Raw genomic sequence first — 19,516 nt, 5'->3', positions numbered from 1 at the left:
GTGATGAAGGGGTTTTCCACAAATTGATATTTCGGTTATTTTGTGTCAGTATTTTGAGAATAAGCCCGCAGCATTATAAGGATGAGCGAAGATGCGCCTGATGCTATACTAAAAAAATTGTTATATAGCATGACACGCATTTAAAAGATATAAATATGGATATAAAGATGGAAATAAATCTTGGCGGAAAATCAAAATACCAGTTTATAGAAAACCTCTGATCTTTTTGATACAGGTCGATTCAAAACATTTTTAATGTTTGGTCTTTTCCCCTGAAAACACATTCGTTACCAAATCTGCGACGGAAAGTTCGAGTTAAAATATTGTGTGTATGCCTGAAATTTTACAGAACAGTGACTCCATTCCTCATTTGCTGAAATCTGTCAGTCATGAAGTGGCATTTCAGTGTATAAGGAAACGGCTAGAAACTTAGCCTATTGAGCTGGTTAATATGCCTTTTTAGCGAGCATTGTGCATTTATTTTCCACTACATTTAGTGAAAAAAACTCGTACATGGTAGATCACCGGGTACCTAAGCTAATCTTCCCTATGTCAGACGATTGCGAAATGCCTGAGCCCAGTCCCGTCAGTTCGATCGTACACTTTCAGCACTGACAGTACACCACAATAAAAAAAATAGTCAAAAATGGTGTTTTACAGCCATTTTTTTATTCTTTCTCTATATAACAGTTTTGTTTGTTTTTATCTTTCTAATAATAATACTCTTGTACATTATGGCAGATAAAGGTAGTATTTACAATCCAATAAAAATTATAAGGCGCAAATGTACACATAAAAAGTAAACTTTCATTATAATAGGATAATTTTTTTTAAATCTTTACCAATATAGACACATTCGAAAAAAGTATGTTTTGCATCAAGGAATGTATATCACTTAAACAGTATCACATACAGGAAGAAAAATAAACAAAATTACATATATTGATGCAAAATATCATTGAGAAATGAATACATATAAGGTGAATTGAAATTGTCAAAACCTCGTAAGCAATAAAACCACTGAGAAAAAAATTAGATTTAGATTATATATAGCTTGACCAGCAGCTTAATGGATGCCATATTCATAAAAAATAAATTAAGGCGGTTTTTTTTTAGCTGATGCCACTCACAAAAATTTCGTGAAGCAATTGCAAAAAATTGTGTATTGCATTACAGAGCGGGATATCCATCTCTTACAACGTGCTACTCAATTGATATATAGCAGTAGATATGGATTCTTGAGCAAATTTCACGCACCTTTTAGGGTTATAAGTCTTAAGACTAGCTCAAGAGGAAATTAATGCGTGTTTTTCGTAACGTCTAGTCTATGTTTACATACAAGACACCAAGCTGTGTAAGGAGAATGAGCACGAACCTAACGAATCAACACTATACACTGTCCACAGACAGTCTTCGACATCCTGCATTCGAATTTGTAGATTGTATTGAATATCGATTACAGTCCGTATACATAATACATGGCCAGAGTGGTTGTAGGGTATTTGAATCTGACCAAAGATTGGTCAATCAAACATATTAATGGTTTATGATCCGAACTAATGGCAGTCTTCCACATTGATTGTAAAGATTGTGTTTGCATTGCATTTTAAGTCTTAAGACTCGCTCAAATGAAAATGAATGCATGTATACCAGGGCTTGACAAATCTAAAAACAGATTCCTGAAAAATTTGGCTGGTGCCCACCAACATTTGTTTTCTACTTGTTCGGGTCTTGCCGATTCTTTTATGATATTCATGCTGACAAAAAATTCGTGTCGACAGACTAATAATCACAGAAAATTTAAGGCACCAATGCCGATTTTTCAGACGCCATGTGCCTATGATTTGTCAAGCCCTGCTGTATACATACACGATACCGAGGTGTTAATTATGGTTAAATGGAGAATGAGAACCAACCTGAAAACATTTTAAGTCAATAGCTGGTATTATAAAGCCAGTCTTCGACATTCTGGACTTAAATATTTTTAGATTGTACAGTATTACATATAGTTTATATACAGACGACATGTAGAGTGTGATGAAGGGCATTTGAATGTCTTACCAAAATAATGGGCAATGAGCTTAAACCAGTTAATGATAGATCCAAATTATGGGCAATCCTTGATATTGATTGGAAATTATGTTCGCATTGAATAGTTGATATACAGGACAGTTAATGCAAGCTGATAACACTTTAAAGTTTCAATGCAAAGTCTATTGAAACGACTAGTGTGTAGTACATTTATAAGAGCATAAATGTGATCAGATCATTCAGATGCTCGACCTAACTAGTAAATAATTTAAAACTGAAATCAAAAAGGTCAAAAGCTGAGTGAAGTTTAAATGTTGAGTCTAATCTGCGTATAGTCATTGAATATACGGCATTTGAAAATCTTACTCGAGATAGGTCACTATATCGAATTAAATTTTAAATAGACAATGATCAATACAAGCTTGTATTTTAACTCTAGAATGTCGAAGACAGACATAGCTATCAATGGCAATAAAATGGGATATTCATTTGCGCAGATAACGTTTACAAGTTGCATAAATATGACCGGATCATTCAGATGTTCTCTCACTGCCTGCGACTGTCACTAATTTAAAAAAGCATTGCAAATGGTTAAACACTTATGTGCCTGAAAATCTGAAACCTTTTCAAAATCTGTTTAACCTTTCACGATCCTGTGTCGTGGTGGAATCGACACGAGGGAAAAACGGTTCTTCATTGCTATAACGGCCTCTTACGACCGCAAGGAGAACTCTAAATGTTAGCTTTTGTGTTTTTTGGATAGCTTATAAGTACAATTTAGCTTACAAAAAACAAAAACTAACATCTAGAGGCCCTCCTGCAATCGTGATTTTGGGGGCCGCTAGAAAATATGAATTAAAGGCCAAAAACCTCTGGATCACATAGTATACAGACCAGACTCAATATTTTATCCTAACTGAATGTAAATATGAAAATCTTGAGACCAGTCGCCAGCTCGAATTAAATTTTAAATGCCCTATTCAAGCCCAATATACAGGGTGGTCCAGAAGTCCTGACATGGTTTGAAAAAAAAAGTTATTGATTGGCTTAAAGCATTTGAAAAAGGTTCCAAAGTCTTACTTCCATTCATTCTACTTTGATCCTTACTTCCATTCCTTTTAACACCCTTGTCACAAATAACACGGCGCAAGAAATGCTATATAGGCACTTCACTTGAAGGTGCACATGTAAAAGTTTTGTTGTGAATGGGGGAAAAACCTCGAAACCTTTACAAATGCTTTAAACCATGTCTATCTTCAATAGCGTTTTTAAATGATTTTTTTTCAAATCGTGTCAGGACTTGCGTATATAACTTTAGATTGCCGAAGACTTATAGCTATCAACGACACCCACAGAACATAACAGGAATGTTAATCATTCATTTAAAAACCACAGCATTTTGCATAACGAGAACCAAAAAATGACATGACAGTCTATCACCCCCTAAAAACAGACCCATACTCAATTTTTTTGACAAATATTATAGGGTACTATAGGGACAACATCCTAAAAAAAACACTAATCACTAACTAGACATGTAATTACGAGGGTATGAAAGGCTATTATAATCAATACGTAAAGGCTGTTTCTTTCGTAGTATTATTGTGCGTCGTGAAGCATACTTGCATATATTATTGCATTTAACTTTTTTTTTTTATATCACACTGAACATTAAAAATTGCAATAAATAGCAATTTCGAGGAGAAAAAAAAATTAGCCATAATACAAACTCAGCGGTGCATAATTATACACATATATATATAAAAAGTGGAAACTTCTAAAAAAAATTATTCATCGGTACTAATATGGCACTTATGAGAGAAAAAAACCCTTTTTAGGGGGAAAAATATGCAAATTAGACAATGTTAATTAATCAGCAAAAAAAAAAAAGCAGTATATACAGAAAGACTAAAAAAGAACCTAAAACACAAGAAAAACCTCAAAAATATTCCGCAACGAGAGAATAAAGAGAAAAAAAAAACCGAATTCCAAGCAATTACGCTTATTGTTATACATCTAATTAAAAATAGCTATTCCTTTACATTACACACACACACACAAATACCCATCTCGCATATGTACTAACTATACAAAAAAATATCGATTATTTTTTTTTAAAAAAGAATTTTCTATAGAAAAAAGAAACCGAAACTGAAATGTTTACAACATTAGTGTCGTAAATTTTTTTTTTGTCAAAATTTTTATATTTTTTTTTGGGTTTTTTTGCAATTTTTTTGTCTAATAACATCGAATACTACAATGTTTTTTTTAATATATAATCGAGGAGAAACATTAAAATTTAATTGAAATAATGAAAAATATATGTATATATACGTAGTTATATACCTTTTGCACATAGTAATCCATGTTGAACATTGACGTCTATGTGAATTTTAGAAGAGGGAGAAATAAGCTGTACACATTGTCTTCGATATTACACTGAATTGTCAACGTGTTCTGCGGATATGTTTGGAGGGTTGGGGGAATTCGAGGAATTTGTCAGTAGATGGCGGTACTCACTGTCCCGATTGGCACATCCATCGAAAATAATCACTGATGGACTTCACACATTCTTTGAGGATCACTTTTTGCCAGTAGAAGCCATTGACGATGAAGAACCCACGGACATAATACACAAGTTAGAGAGATATATCGGCTTCTTGGGTTCGGTCTGGAATCTCAAAAGGTATCCGTAAACATAAAATATAAGAGTACAACAGTCTGGGGTGGGAGGGGGGGGGAGTTGGAGACACTGGGTGGAGAGGATTGTGGGGGGTGGGGCCTTGAAGAGTCCTCTTCAGGATTGCACAGATCACGTGCAGGTTGCGGCCATCCACGTGCAGGAACAGGGCACGCCGTACGCGGCACTGGCCGGGACGTATGGCGTGTAGAAGAAGCCGCTGCCGAAGAGGAAGTGCGGATGCGGAAGGATGTCCATGGTCTGCTGCGGGGGAGGGGGAAGCACGGCCGACTTGCCGTAGAAGTTCTGCTGCTGCTCCTGGAAGTACGTCTGGCAGGCCAGTTCCTCGATCAGGCAGAGCGACTGCCTCCGCTCGTGGCTCATCAGGCACACCGTGCTCTCGTCGACGACCCTGTGCAGGATGATCAGGTACTCGTACTTGCTCTGCTCGTCCCCGATGAAGTGGTTTGCCAGGTAGTTCTCGAGCTTGATCCGCTGCTGGTTGATGTCGCTGAAGTCGATGAAGAACCTCGAGCACATGTACCGCTCGAGGGTCTTGATCTCTTCCGGCCTGGCCGGCTTGTAATCCCTCACGAGGAGGTTGCAGTACTTCAGGAGACCACCGCCGCGGATCTCTTCGGGGTTCCTGGTGGCGATGAGCTTCTTGTAGAGGTGGTACAGGGCCTCCTGGAAGTCGCCGTAGACGCTCTCGCCGACCACGGTCGGGTAGAAGTTCTCGCTCATGGGCATTTCGGAGCAGCTGTAGAACAGGAGCAGAGAGTCCAAGATGATCTGGAAAGAATCGACGCTGAATTCGAACTGCCTCTTCATGGTGTCGACGAACTTCAGTTCGATGTTGCGTCCCCTGTTGTTGCTGAGGCTTATCAGCGACCACCTGTCGCCGTTGTTCACTTTGACCATCTTGTGAACGTAGGCCTCCTTGAGGCTGCACGTGCTGATCCTCTTCTTGATGACTCCCTCGGGCAGGAAATCAAGCAGGGAGTCGAGCACGGCCGTCTTGACCTTGTCGAAGTTCTTCTGGTTGGACAGATCGACGGCGAATATCAAGTCGAGGTCGTTGTAGGGAGTGTTTTCGGGAGCGAGGACGTGACTGGCGGCACCGCCGTTGAGCCTGATATCCCGGACGGTGACGGACTCTTCCTCCAGCTTGGAGCGGACAACCTTCACCAGCTCCTTCAGCCGCACCTCCAGAGTCGGAAAATTACCGCGGCCGTGGATCGGCATCACCTCGTCCATGACCATGTTCAGCTTCTTCACCTGCTCATAGCTGAGCACTGCGAACCTCTGACCGTCGTCGGAGTGGTCCGTATCCATGACGAGACGATTCTTTAGAGCTTCTGGTGTGGCCACTTGATGACCAGACTAGAGAACAAAAAAAAAAACACCAATGTTAGAGTAAAGCTCCAGATATGTATCACTACACAAAAAACCAATCACACACGCACGAGTGTCACGAAATCCAAGCGAATCCTTCGACAACCACCGCACAATCAGGAACGGTAGTGTGCTTCCGAAAATCGCGCGCGTCGGTTTTGTTCACGATCGCAGCGCCACCAAACGCGTGCGGCTCGACCTACTTTTTTTTCCCTCTCCCTCCTTCCAGAGCTCTGGAAGTATGACATGAAAAGCGGCGGCGGGGGGGGGGGGAAGAAACGTGCACAGAAAAACAGGGAACTATATCCAGCTGGCGGAATCGTCTCTCGCGTGGCGAGTAGTAGTACTAAGGATGTTCTGGAAGGCTCTAGAAAACAACCTGCGGCCGCACGGATGGGAAAAGAGGGGGGGGGGAAGCCCGAGAAAAATCGATCGCGATCATCGAAAATGAGTTTGGGGTGGGGGAAACGACGGGTCACGAGCCGGACATCAAGCTTAATCACGTAATAAAATCATGTAAAGTGTCTAGAAGTTTCTGGAACAGCTAGAAATTTTTCTCGTGCCGTTCCCATGTGTTAGAATACCCCATCTAGGTAAATAAATTACCATCTGTGACCATAGTTAAAACTCCCCGAAAAATCACGACCAAATTTTCATGCGTTATTCAAGCTTCAGCATCTTCACGAGGGCCCCATTGAGCTCGATTTATACATTGAAAATACTGTATGAAAATCACTTTTGGCCCGCTTGACTCGTTAAAACTGCAAATGCGTGTTGCGGGACAGTAATATTTATAAAATTCGTTCAAGCGGGACAACCCTTCCCGAATTAGCCAAGATAACTAATACAGACCTCACATGAAATCATTAGTACAACATACGCATTTCTTTACGTACATTTACATCTATAATAGCTTGCTAATTTCGTTTGCAAGATCTTTGAGAGAGCAAAAAACTGAAATTATGGAAAATTAGCTTATACAGTCGAATCCCGTTATAACGATCTCAAAGATATCACTCGGTTATAACGAAATTTCGTTATAAAAGAATACATAGGAACAATGCAAAAACCTAGAAAACTTATTTGGGGGAATTAGAAAAATTCATTAAAACGAGCATTTTTTCGCCTATAACGGTATTCGACTAATACTCTTTATGCACAGGGCGTGTTTCTCGCATGGGCAAACGGGGTTCCATGAATTTTTGGAATTAATATTTTTACAGAAATAACATTCGCAATATTTAACCGTTTTAATGGAAGCACGGAGCCTCCATGCACCCCCCACTTGCGTACAAATCAAAGAACGCTATATAAGGGCCTTCAAAAAAAAAGTCTTGCCCAGGGCTCCTAACGTATGAGGAACAGGCAACGTCTATGGGAGGAAATTAGTCCCATTAATTTCATGTTACACATGAAAATGACATGGAATTTAAAGTTTTAAAACTCATCGTTACAGCAATCAACATATTCCGCGACGTTTGTCCTGAAATTGCATTAAGTCTTTAGCGATCGGAAAAATTATGAACCATTAATTTTTGGAGAATTAAATTTTTGGAGCACTAGAATGTGCCCGAATTATCAACAATCACTGATATTTAACGAGTTCAAAGACCCCCCCCTTTTATAGCCCAATTTACACATAGAAAATCTCGTATAATCGTATAAAAATGAAAAATCAATATTTTGGGTAGGGCATTTTTGGTTTGGAGCCACGTTGGCTGACCCGTCAAGAAGCCGACGATCACATGGGAAGCTATCCGATACCGAAATACAGTATTTAGCAAACCCTGGAATACTGTAGCTAAACGCCGTTATAACGAACTGCAAGGGAATAAAAAAAAAAAATTGGTTCATTAAACCCGATTTAGCGACATTATGTATGATAGTGATAACATCTTATACGGGATGGGTTCAAAAATTTCGTTCGTTATATTCGAGGTTCATCATAGGATTCAACTAATATTCACCAATTTTAGAATAATCTCGTATTTGTATTTAATATTAATAACCGACAAATGCTGCAAAGAACATAATTCACAAAAATTCAGTTCACTATATCCGATTTTTAATAAGATTCCATGGGACCTAAAATCCCGTTCGTTGTATTTAAAAACTCATAAATCTATTCATAAACCAGTGAATAAAAGTTGAACCAATCTCGTAATTGAAAGCATTTCTAGGTTATTGAAATCATTGTATACGAATTACATATTCGGGGCAATGATCGGACGATCATCGGCTATAAACATTATCTTAAGACGATCAATGTTAAAAATAATGTGAAATCTCTTCAAGTGACGCTTCTCTTCTCATAAAACTGATCGTTCGGAGAAGTGACCGGCCCCCCTTTCGTTGAAGGGGGGGGGGGGAGAAAAAATATTGGCCCTTATGGGAGGTGGACCTTCCGCACCTCAATTGGTGATGAATTTGATGTTCCCTGTATGAAAAGAACCGATTTGCGTATGGATAAGTGGGGAACTTTCCAAGGGTTTTAAAATTCAGAAATTCAATATAAAACATATTTGACCCGAATCGTGGTCGATTCCTGTTTGATTTACCCAAAGACCCGTTAATCAAACACTCCGGAAATTCAACGATTTATAATCGACAAGGGGAATTCGAATTCCATCAAACAAATATCCCATACGGGACTTACCCGGGGATCACAAATTCTAACATTCAATAAGATAACCAAACATATTTGACACGGGGGGGGGGGGGGGCTTATAAAATCAAACTCCGAAAAATCAATTCGCAATAAAATACGAAAAAAACACGAATTCCATTAAACGAAAAACTCGTACGGGACACTAATTCCACATTACATGTGGTAGACGCATCAATGTCCAACGTATCGGCGATTTTCCATCAAACCAACGGGCCCATATGGACAAACTACATTCCGGAAGTCGACGCGGAACATTTTCCAGGACCCCGTCGGTCCCGCAAACAAGTCGAAAAAAATCCATAAACAAACATACCTTGAACTCGTTTTTCCAAACCCGATGAATCAATTTGTAAGAATATTCTTCAGGGAATCGAATTTATATAAAAAAAAGCGCTAAAACACACCGAGAGAGAAAACCAAATAAAAAAAAAAACACACTAAAGAAAAACACTTATTGAGAGAGACTCGGACTTCCCATCAAAACACATCCAGTTCGCACGAACACTATATTTAGTCTGAGACCGAACGGAGCGGAGGGAAAAAGTCCTCTGCGTGAGAATGGCGGAGGGATATCAAGCGGCACGGCGCCGCGCCCGTGACGTCACGATCTTCTCCCCTCTTCCTCCTCTCCCGTCCTACGTCGAACACGCGTGGAGCTTTCTCCTCCTCTCCCTCCCTTTCAGTCCGGTTGCCTAGCAACGCATGACGTCACACAACAGATTCCAATGACGTAACACGATACGACGTGGTTTCTTTTTCTTTCTGCGAGATAACGGTTTCTCTCTCTTTTGATAATAATAAGCTGGTGTATAGTCTAAATAATCTTCTCGCACGGTTTTTAATGGACTTTTTCATATACTTATTTTTTTTCTCTAGTCACAAGAAGAAAAAGGAACGAAGAGGTCATTAGTTTTGACTGGTTTTGGTTTTAATAGTGGTTATCTCGGTATATTATTTTTTATTTTTCTCAGGACCTTCTTGAAGGCTGTGACTTGTCACTCGACCCCTAACCCTGAAAAAACTAGTATAAAGAAACGAAAATAAAATCACATTTGATAGGAGGAAATATATACCCTGACAATTACCAGTAGTAGCCTTGTGAAATTATAAAGACACATTTGTAGTTTTTTTTTTTAAGATGGATATGTAATTGATGTAACTGATTGCATGCATACACGGTTGTTTTTCGAATAATTATGGTTATAATGTTTTGAGGAAAGAGACAAAACTCTTATCCAATCAGGAAAAATGTCATTTACGAATTAAAAAATCCCGACATGTAAAACCAGACTTATATCTGACCACTGGAAGAATATGTATACAATTGTCGAAATTTAACCCAGGCTCCTTGTAGTCCAATACTTATTAAAATACAAAAGGATGACTCATGAAAAAATTATGTTACTATTAATGATATTTAATCAAAAAATATCAGGGAAAACGGTTTCTATTAAACAAAAATCAAATAATAAACAAAACATTACGGTACCAGCATCTGAATATTGCACAGACAGAATTATGTTCAATTATAATATTTTAAATTTGATGTTGGAATTTATCAGATTCCTTTAGACTTTAATATTTCGTTTCAACATCTCCCCCTGATAATTTCCGTTTAGTTTGGATTTCAGTTAAATCCCCATAACGTTAATTAAAAATGTTAGTGTACGAATTTTCCTTCCTACCTTTTCCCTCCATCCAAATATATATTAAAAACATAGATGATCCCAACGTCCGCTGGAAAGGAGCAATGCCTACAAACACTTTTTCAAGTGGATTTCTTGATTCCACTACTCAATCTGCTCCTGAATTTTTTGGAATTCCAAAAAGTGAAGTCGTAAGGGGCAACAACTCCCTTTTTCCCATTGGTAGATCGGATTCAAAAAGAATCCCTTCTATTGGGTGATAAGAATTACGCATGTACACAAAATATTAAAATTAATACCATTGGTCAATTCCACCCCCATGATTTACGATGCCTTGGTCAGGCATTCGGGAGAAAACGTTTTTTTTCTGTGGGAGTTTTTACGAAAAGGAGGAAAACAAAAATGAAAAAAGGAAAGAAAAGGGCAAGCAAATATATCAGAAAAAAGCAAATATTTTCACGGAAAGGATGCGTAAATGGATGAAATAAAGCCATAAAACTTAATTGCCTGCAGATGGCATTAGAATGGTCAAGAGATAGGTTTTCAGTATTAAGAGAAGAATACAGAGGGTATTACCCAATCTTCAAAGGAGCCCTTCAAGTGGCCATGAAGTAAGGAGCGTTGAATGATGGAGGAAATAGAAGTATTGTGCAAGTTCTATACTTTTAAAGAGCTAAAGGTTCATTAACTTTCCCTCCTCTTCATTATTATACTGGACAGGACACCCCGTATTGAATGATTGCGATAGCTATCGGAACTATAGAAAGGGACCAGTGCCGTCTTAACGCATGGGCACACCCGGGCACGGCCCGGGGGCTTCAAGCGAAGAAGGGACCTCACAAAATGAATTTTCGTGAATTTATCAGGTAGGGCCTCGCAAAAAAACAACTTGGCCCGGGGCCCATGATAATCTTGAGACGGCTCTGTAAGTGACCTGGACAATGGGAGAATTTGCGAGGCCCTCAGAACTGAGTGAAATACAAGGTGTCCTATAAAGCAGTGGTTCCAAAACTTTTGAAGTGCGATGCCCCCCCTCCCCACAAAACATGGAGTGACCATACGTCCCATTTTCCGGGGCATTTGCGGTTAATGAATGTGCTTCAATTTCCGTAATCAAATTAATTTTTGGATATTTAGTTGGCAGAGCTGTTGTAATATGAGATTTTAAACTACCCACATGCTTTTTATCTTTGAATCTGGAAATTACGACGCGCAAAATACGCATTCCGTCCCAAAGTTGCAAAGTGGGTAACTTGGTAACCAATCTCGGGCCCGCCGTTAACAAAGCTGTGGCCAGTGCAAAAATATTTTCGGTTTCTTTTGTAAGAAAAATAATTTTCGTTGATATGTTATTTTTGAATGTTCATAACATGTTTATGGTTGGCATAGCGCCCCCTCCCCCACTTTATTGTACAATATTATTTTTTATTTGAATGTTAAGTAGTTGCTCATTGCGCTGAGAGAGTAGAGGCATTTTTTAATTTAGACATTTATGTTTACTCTCCGAAAAGTAAAAATAAACGTCTTGAAACGCCTGGCAGTCGAGTGGTTAGGGAACTGGCTTCTCACTGTGCAGGTCTGGGTTCGAATCCCGGTTCGGGCATGGATGTTTACTAACACTAACAAATTCCCTGGACAGATCATGCTGATCCCTTGGGAATACGTGAGGATCACGTTATTATTGTTCGGATGTTTTAATTTTGGAGAATATTCCGCGACCCCTCCCAGGGGTTCTCAATCCACACTTTGGTAACCACTGCCATAAAGTATTCCTAAATAGTAATTATATATATAAGTATTAAAAAATTCAAAAAAATTGAAAGCATCGGAAAATTTGAATGTGGTTTGTGAAAAATTTTTTCTAACGAAGAGGGATTTTAATATATATATAATACAGGAAAAAAAATAGTTCAAAGTTTTCTCGATAGGGAGCACCACACAGACGCAGAGTCCTATAAAATGAAGGGTGTACAATAAACAGCTCATTTCTGAATTTTCATATTTTCTTAAGCTCAAACAGCGTTCAAAAATTACAGTACCAGTTTTGTGAGTGAAAATACAATGTGAAACAACAACTTCCAATTATGAAGTTGTTGCCCTGTCTCTCCTGATGCCAACAGAGAAAATTTGGGAATGATCAGCATTAAATGCTGGTAAAACGGTATTTCCGCTTTTATAAAACGCTGTTCTTGTCTTCTCTGACCCAAATTTCCTTTTTTCTGAGAGAAGGCCGCATTACTATTTGCAGGACACCCTGCATACACGTATTCTTATAGTTTCAGGCCTTGATGTTGGCCCCAAATATCCGTCCGCTCATGAAAAATATTCCAAAATGTATTGAAAATTTATACACATTTATGTTCAGTTATTTTTAAGCAACCCGATAGGATCTTTACCTGCACTACAACCGCTTCCCCTGGTCCTTTCAAGTGCACCCACCTCCACTTTAAGAAACACTTTTCTACAATCCACACTTGTATGTAGAACGAGATCAGTTAACATGTTGTCTTTATTGTCATTATCTTAATTATTTATAAGCGAACGTTTTGGGCCCTCTTAACTAGGTTAACAACGCACAAATTATATAAAAATGAAAAATTGTAGAAATCCGATGGGTCAAGAACCCTCCATATTTCCCTATTATTGTTAACGTCCCTTCCAAACATTGTAAGAGAGATACACACACACATATATATAGCCTTAGACGTAAAATAAGTCAACGAGCGATAACAAATAAAATGTCCGAAAGTAAATGGCCAAGCTATAAAGTGACTCTCACCCGATGGGGGCGAATCGTCTAGCCTCAAGGCTCGGAGCCGAAGCCACATAAAGTCTAGACAACACAGGAAGTCATGTTTCTTTCCATTACCCGAAATCGTAGTGGGGGCAAAAAACGGAAATTTATGGTGACAAAGAAAGGATAGACAATTCAATTTTCGGTATTTTATCACACAAGTTACCCGTGCCGAGTTTTTAAATGATGGGGGGATGCATAATCTCCATACATTTTAATCAGTTCGCGAAAAGCGGTCCTCCCTTCAAATAGACAATTATAGAGATTTACAAGATAGCGAATCTAGAACAGGGATTCTCTCCAATTTCCTACCTTTATGATACCCTTGGAAATGAGATTAGACTATTAATAAATCGAGGCACCCTTGCCTGATCTAGAAACATTTATAACAACATGCTAAGTGGTGTGACACTAGTATTCTGCGACTAGCGCTGTATTAATTTTGAGATCCAAAACTCTGGTGGTATCTTAGGGATGCTGCGGCTTATATTCAATCTTTAAAACTACCCAGGGAGATCCAGACTGATATGGGGAGGGGAATAGATAAAAAGGCATTCAAGGCCCTACATATACGTCTAATAAACACTGAGTTAAAATGGTTCGTCACTTTAAATGTTATGCCCTTAGTAATTGAAATGCTAAATCGTGGAATGATTCGCGCACAGGTTTTCAACCAGAGGATTAATGGTTTTGTCGCCTATGGGTTATTCAAATTTTTGTTTCCCCTTCTTTCTAATCTATAATTTTCTTGACTTCTCATTCCTCAAAATTGTCATCCTGGGCTATAGCCAACCCCATAGATAAGTGTGTCTCTAAGGATCGTATTCACAGACATGGTTTAAACTGTAGTCAAAATATTTGGATTAGAGATCAACATAGATTGGTTAAAAACCTGAATTTAACCAATCCATGCTCAGGATCTCATACCAAAAAATTGTGACTATAGTTTAAACCATGTCGGTGAATACCGCCCTAAGTCTTCCTTTTTATATCATTAAAAGAGAAAACATTGTCATTAGAAAAAGACATGTTTGAATTACTTGACCGAACTCCAATGCAGGAGCGGCCCGAGTTCACCTGCCGCCCGGGTGCAAAGTCTTATGTGTGCCGCCTCTAAAAACGATCCTGGAGGGAGGCCGAAAGGATTTTTTGCCAGGGAGAGACGCTGGGATAAACTAGTTTTTTTATCCGTTCAAAGCAGTACATATTGTTTACAAAACAAAATGTAGTTGACGATATGTCCAGCTTTTGAAAAAAAAAAAAAAACCCGGAGTTTTTCGGTACAGTTTTACCGTTTTATGCTAGATAACTTCTTCCACAAACAACTCTTATTGATGAGTCATTACATTTCTTTTCCTTCTGAGGGTAAAACATTTAATTTAGCTTAAGTCTCCAACATAGAGTTAACATTAACGCCAAAATAACGCTTCCAAGGTTCCTAGGGCAGAAACTAGTCTAGTGCTTTGGACAAGAGGATCCGACTTCTCTGCCCGCTCCTGAAAACTACTGGATGGGGAAACCACAATGCACACTTGCCCAGTGTGATAGTGTATCCATTCTTGTTTCTGGTATTACGGCCCCCTCCAGGCTCCCCCGTCTGTTCTCTCGGGTTTTCTCAACATCTTCAGCGTTAAGGCATGTGTCAAAAGTGGTGGGGTGTCTTGTGAATTTTTACGATACCAAAATTTTAAGAATTGTGTGTCTAAACAAAAGCCTAAGTGGCTGCTCCATCCTATCAGCCACCCGGGTGCACCATCGCTTAAGCCGACCTTGTGCACCAATGTAATTTCCATCTCCAATAACTTTTCAAGAAAGCTTTGTGTTGGAGTACGGAAGGTTAAATACAGTTGCGGCAAGTAAAACCTGTAAACGCGCACGTCACTTGTTTACCCTCTTGAATATTACGCCATCACCAACTCTTTACAAATTTATTGAGCCGCTATTCTGCCCGTGTACTTCTGAATAGCCAATCACAGGTACGCGTAAGGCAGGTTGGAAAACATGAATCCCATTTCGTTTGACTTTCCTGTCACTTTAGAAGTTAGGAATGAATGCGTATATACAACACTCATTGAAAGTGAGAGTCAAACAGGATTACTGCGACTTCATTCTTCTAATGGCTTCGTTGGTGGAAAAAAGATTAAAATTTCATCGCTTTTCACAGTGTTTTTCACTTTGAGAGGCTAATTTTCTCCTCGCAACAGCAAGCAGGAGTTATTCATTCCTCTTTTGCACGGCCAGTCGGCAGAGCGAGACGACACCGGGAACGAACCTTGATCTAATGCGAGACCAGCAACACATTTCGAAGAAAAACTGTGAAGCAACCACTTTTGAGCATTTTTAAACGCACAAGCATTATCCGTCCGAATTCCGCAGAAATATGGCAGGAAAAAAAACGGTTTTTTTAGGTGACTGGATCATTTCTTTTTCTTTGGATGTAGTATATAAGAGTAACGCGTAAAAATCTTGTCTCACTCTTGCATAGAAGTTCCGACGCTGCCGATTTTCTCTCCCTGACTGCGTTGGGTGTTCCACAAAGTTCCAAAACTGGTTACATATTTACTGTAATATTGCGGGAGACGAATGTTTTTGCGCAAAACTTAGATATTCGAACTCATCATTCACTTGTTTACAAGCTCATGCGATCGTTTTGTTTAATCGTGGTCATTTTCATGTACATGAGAGCGAGAACGATTGCGTTGTTCGAATTTATTACTTCGTCCAGAAATATTTTCTCATCATGACACCGGTCGTGAAGAAGCCACCATTTTTTCCCCACTAATTCCCTAGCCTGAAATTATCATTACGCCAACTACGTCGGCGGTCATTACTTCCGGGCTAAGGAGCAATTGAAGAATCTTATCACGGTTCCTGCTGCGGTAGCCTTCATTTTTTTTTCACGGATCCTGAATATGTCATGTAAATGCCGCATTTTTTCTATCGCTCCTTAGCCCGGAAGTATCTTATGACACCCGCTACGACAGTCTTCGTTTTTCATGGTTCCTTAGTCGGGAAATATGAAATTTGTCATGGAAAGTGTCGCCCCTCTTTATTATTCCTCAGCCAGGAAGTATCTCATCATGACACCTGCTACAACAGCGAGCATTATTTCCACGAGCACTTAGCTAGAGCCCATCAGGACACTAGTTACAAAAGCCAATTTTATTCTTCTCACAGTTCCTTCGCCCGAAATCACCCTACGAGTGTTTTCATAATTTCCACGGTTCCTCAGCCCCGAAATATCATGACACCTGTCACAAAAGCCGTCATTCCTTCTACTGCTCCTCAGCTCGGAAGTATCTTCCCATCATGACACATCGTATACCCTCGTATAGAATTTTTATATCATAGCTTCTGCGAAAGCTTTCTTCTCACTACTAATTAGCCCGGAAGCATCTTCCCCGTCATGACACCTGCTCTATACAACGGTCTTCATTTTTTCCCCTTTTTCTTAGCTCGAGAGTCATCACGACACCTGCTGTAAAAGCTTTGTTATTTCTACTGTTCCTAAGGTCGGAAATATAGTATTATGACACCTGTCACGAAAGTCAACATTCTTACCCACTGATTGTTAGCCCGGAAGCACCTTCTCGTCGCGACATCATTCTTCCCAAGGTTCCTTAGTTCGGACATATCACCACACCGGTCGCGAAAGCAGTCATTTTTGCACTACTACTTAGCACTGAAGTGTCTTGTCCATCATGACACCCGCTACGACAACCTTCCTCAGCCCAGAAGTAACTTTTCATCATTTCATCTGTTATGAAAGCCCTCACTGTTGTCTTAATTGACATTTTCTATATAATTTCTCTCCCTGAAAATATCTCGCGGCACATTCTACCCGATCTTATGACACCCTAAAGTACCGCAGCATGCCTCCGTGCTGGACATTTATTGGCGGGATTTGGTAGATGCACCAGTTTTCATCTCGACGGAATATGGTAAGCATGGCCAGATCAAAACTCACCCACATCAGAAATTTTCGATAGTTTCTCTCTCCAGGGTAGAAATAATCCGCGTAAAAGTCTTCAAAACAGTGAAGATAATGATAATTATTATAACCTCCCCATGTGATGTCACAAAAAAAATATGCGTGTGTTTTATGTTTCCACAGCCTCATAATCACTATCATCCAAACTTCTTGAACAGGGAAGAGTCATACACAATTAAGAAATGATCGATCGAATTAGATCACTTCTCTAATAAATCCCATAGATTCAAGTGGGCTTGACTGGAACGAATCGACAAGTTTTCGTAAAAAAGAAAAGAAATTGACCCATCAAAACATGATTAGTGATCTACAGACAGGATAATTGCTTTAAATCACCTTCAGTTCACTTCAAGAAAATAATCGTTTCCTAAGGATGTTGAAAAAACAACTTTTTTTTATTCAATAAATAAGAACAAAAACAAAAAATGGAAGAATCCATGTTGATCATGTAGATAGATAAATAGCTATTTCGGCCGCCGGGAGGGATCTCGAGAAGCCTCGCCCTTGGCCCGTTTTCAGTCGGCCAGTAGTTGATGTATCAAGTCACGAGCTCACCAGATGAGAAAAAAATGTGGTGCTTATATATTCGGTATGGTGCCCCGTTTGGATATTATCAAGTCCTGAACGTCCTTTGCGGCGGCAAATGAAATAAAATAATAAAAAAACTGGTCGGACCACAGACGAAACCTGAAACGGCAGGAAGCAGCACAGTTGCGTCTTTCTTTACTTACTTCTTCGAGGATGCATGTATCCCAAAGAAGAAAAAATAAAACCTTACCTTTACAGGGATTTAAGAGAGGTATCGGATATTGTTATTAAAAAGGGATATTTTTTTTTTACGCCACTGTGTAAGGAAAACCGCAATAAAAACAAAATCCTACTAGGAAGTTTTGTTTTTCAGTGTAGAAAAGAGACGGTTGAAGTTACGACACTGAGTTGTTTGTTAGCTTCCTTTTGTGAAATATTGCAGGGGTGGAAAGCAATTCGAAATTATATTCACCATTGTTTTGGACTTTTTTTTATAGCTTCTTCAACTCCATACATGTGTACCCATCCAACGTTAATGTACATGAGTGATTCTAGGGCCATTTGAAAAAAACGGAGTAGGAAGTTGAGAGTTGGAGTGACCCATGCCCATGGGATATGCGATGAATGTTGCCCTGGACCAGGGTCGTCATAAGAGCATTATGGGCCTTCTGGAAAAGTGGTTTTTCTGCGGTCATACCTGGCTAGAAATGTTTTTCCCTACAAATTTATATGCTTACTTTCGAAAATTTTAACTGGATCTCATTTTCATCCGGCTCTCTTGAGATACTCGGGGAGTACCCGGTCCATGCTTGGGATGGCACCAAATTCAACAGTTGACTTACTTCGATGACCCGTTCAAATTACTTGGGTTCCAAAATGAATACTTGCGCAGACCGGAACAGGTGAATTTTCGTACCTATTTGTAAGTGCTAAATAGTACAGCCATACCCCGACGCACTACGGGTTTTGTATACGAAGTCGGTACTTCAGGCCTCTTTCACAAGATGAAATTCCATACTAGCAGCATTTTCGGCGAGACACAATCGGACATTTCGGCGGGACGGAAGGTCCTATATTCTCAGGATTACAACCGGTACTCGCAGCATTTTGGCGATAAGGAATCGGGTACTCGTAACATTTTGAAGAGACACAATCGGTACTCACAGGATTCCGAGAGCTTTAGATACGGACAAACGCTGAACAATCGTTTTCTTTATGACTTTCGAAATCAGCCTTCGTAAGCTCTATCCTAAGCAGGCCAATGATCGATCTTGTATTTAAAATATACTGTGTAATACACACTAAATTTATCAAAATATCAATAAAATGGACTAAAAGCAGTGGCCTGAGAGGCCCCATTCACGAATACGGTGTAACCATAACCCGTTAAAATCTTCATGAAAAAAAAAACACCTATGTTGAAATGTAAGCTGAATTTAGAAAGCAGAAACAAGAAAAATGGCAGAGACGTGTCTGAGGCTCTCCAATGCGTATGACGTACAGGGCCATCCGATAACACGTGACGATAAAGGATTACGATGAAACCGCGATTTTGAGACTTCTCACCGCAACATAATACGCTGAAAACAACGAGTACATTTCTTAAAAAACACAAATTTATCTGCTTTTCTTTTTCGGTTAAACCTTTGGTTTTTCTTGGTGGGGGGGGGGGGAGATTTGTTTTACAGCCATCTTGACATAAATCTAACGATAACCCTCACTACGTTTTCCTTTGTTTGCTGTAATGTGTCTGGCAGCGGGGTCATCATCTCAGAGATGATTG

At 39.4% G+C, this 19,516-nt stretch overlaps 1 protein-coding gene across 2 annotated transcripts in view; it reads right to left on the bottom strand.

Moving 5' to 3' along the window:
- Positions 1–4,151: 4,151 nt before the first annotated feature.
- LOC149079123 (terminal nucleotidyltransferase 5C) overlaps positions 4,152–19,516 on the bottom strand; it is a 62,118-nt gene continuing 46,753 nt past the window's right edge. The window contains exons 1-2 of one of the 2 annotated variants that reach the window (XM_089240001.1): positions 9,088–9,291; positions 4,157–6,094 (exon numbers count right to left, since the gene is read on the bottom strand). In XM_089240001.1, coding sequence (XP_089096127.1) covers positions 4,844–6,046 — 1,203 coding nt within the window. In that variant the 5' untranslated portion in view covers positions 6,047–6,094; positions 9,088–9,291 and the 3' untranslated portion in view covers positions 4,157–4,843. Of the gene's footprint in view, positions 6,095–9,087; positions 9,292–19,516 lie in introns of those variants that run through there. The other variant, XM_089240000.1, reaches the window with a different exon arrangement.

Source organism: Pholcus phalangioides, unplaced genomic scaffold (assembly GCF_987345545.1).
Source record: "Pholcus phalangioides strain wild (caught in Gottingen) unplaced genomic scaffold, Ppha-v1.0 ptg000012l_1, whole genome shotgun sequence".
Classification (NCBI taxonomy): Eukaryota; Metazoa; Arthropoda; class Arachnida; order Araneae; family Pholcidae; genus Pholcus; species Pholcus phalangioides.
This window is presented reverse-complemented; position numbering and strand designations above follow the sequence as displayed.